At 54.3% G+C, this 1,237-nt stretch overlaps 1 protein-coding gene across 1 annotated transcript; it reads right to left on the bottom strand.

Annotated features, from left to right (window-relative positions):
• Positions 1-60: 60 nt before the first annotated feature.
• EMH_0057080 (splicing factor, putative) lies at positions 61-1,229 on the bottom strand (the record flags this gene model as incomplete). Its single annotated transcript, XM_013497426.1, has 4 exons — positions 61-203; positions 292-418; positions 686-845; positions 1,075-1,229. 4 exons carry the CDS (start codon positions 1,227-1,229, stop codon positions 61-63), a joined length of 585 nt encoding a protein of 194 aa, XP_013352880.1.
• Positions 1,230-1,237: the final 8 nt, after the last annotated feature.

The raw sequence follows: 1,237 nt of genomic DNA, 5'->3' as shown, positions 1-1,237 counted from the left end.
CACTTCTGACAGCACCAGCTCTGAAATACTCCGACGGCGTCATGCATTATTAAACAAAACTCATGTTGCCACGCCGACGTCGGCGTACCCCGAAGGCAACATGCAACGACTAACAAAACTCATGCTGCCCAGTACTGCATAGTCCACTTCAGGATAAAGCTCCGTTCCCGCGAAAAAGCCAATATAGTGCAAGACCAATCCCTCTGAAAGAACGGAAATCCAGCCAACAGCAAGAGCTCCTACGGCCCACGTCCCGGGCCCACGTCCCGGGGGCTTGGATCACATACGGACCCTTGCAAACCACCTCCCCACAGTCAGCTGGGTCAAGCTTCTCAACAGCATCGCCATTCCAGAACAACTTCAAATACGTCTCCCTGAACCCTACACCCCCCACAGATCGGATGTACTTGCAGAGTTCCTCCAATACATCCGTTTCCCACTCGTTTGCAGCACGTTTCGTTGGTCAGCAGATATACCTCAACGCCAAACGTCTCCACCATCAAAGACAGCTCCAGCACTAATACTTGCTTCCGTACTCAGCAAGAAACGCCAAAATCGCAGAACTCGCAACGTGCGCCCCAGGCACTTTATTGCTTGAAAAGTCGAGCCAGGTTCCACGGCAGGAAGCACAACCAGAAAACTTCAGTATGTGCGCAACCGTAGAGTTCCGGGTTCTCAGGCTTACCCTGTTCTCCACGCTTGCAAAACCAACATCTCCAGCCTTGCGCATATGGTCCTTCAAGTCTTGCCAGCTTGCAGTTGGAGGAAGGCCATGGACGCGGACTCGGTACGCCGATCTGAAGACAAAATCAGTGCACAACAAAAGTCGCACTTCTACGTCCATACTGCGTGCTCGGCATACAACCCTTGGCTAAGACAACTACCGACCGGCGCCTCAACTGCATTGCTATTCGCCCGTAAAACATTTCGCCAGCCACATCCCTGCACGTTGTTATACAAGGCATTGTCCGCTGTTACGACTGAAACGCCCTGGTCCATCAAGCAGACGGCTGGAGCATTTTCACGCCCAGGCGGAGTCAAAGGTGGTGATCCACAGCGTCGGGCGCCACATACCGTCTTGGAGGTCCATATGACCCCCCATCACCGCCTCCACGACCGCCACGGCGTTCCCCACCGCGTTCAACTCGGAGGCACATGTCGCCATAACGCATCCCATCTCGCCGCTCGATTGCATCATCCACCGAGCTGAGTACGTCAACGAAGCGCATGCAACCGC

The sequence above is a fragment of the Eimeria mitis genome, genomic scaffold, assembly GCF_000499745.2.
Source record: "Eimeria mitis Houghton genomic scaffold, Emh_scaff2666, whole genome shotgun sequence".
NCBI classification, from domain to species: Eukaryota; Apicomplexa; class Conoidasida; order Eucoccidiorida; family Eimeriidae; genus Eimeria; species Eimeria mitis.
The sequence above is the reverse complement of the archived record's forward strand: the minus strand, read 5'-3'. Positions and strand labels throughout refer to the sequence as shown.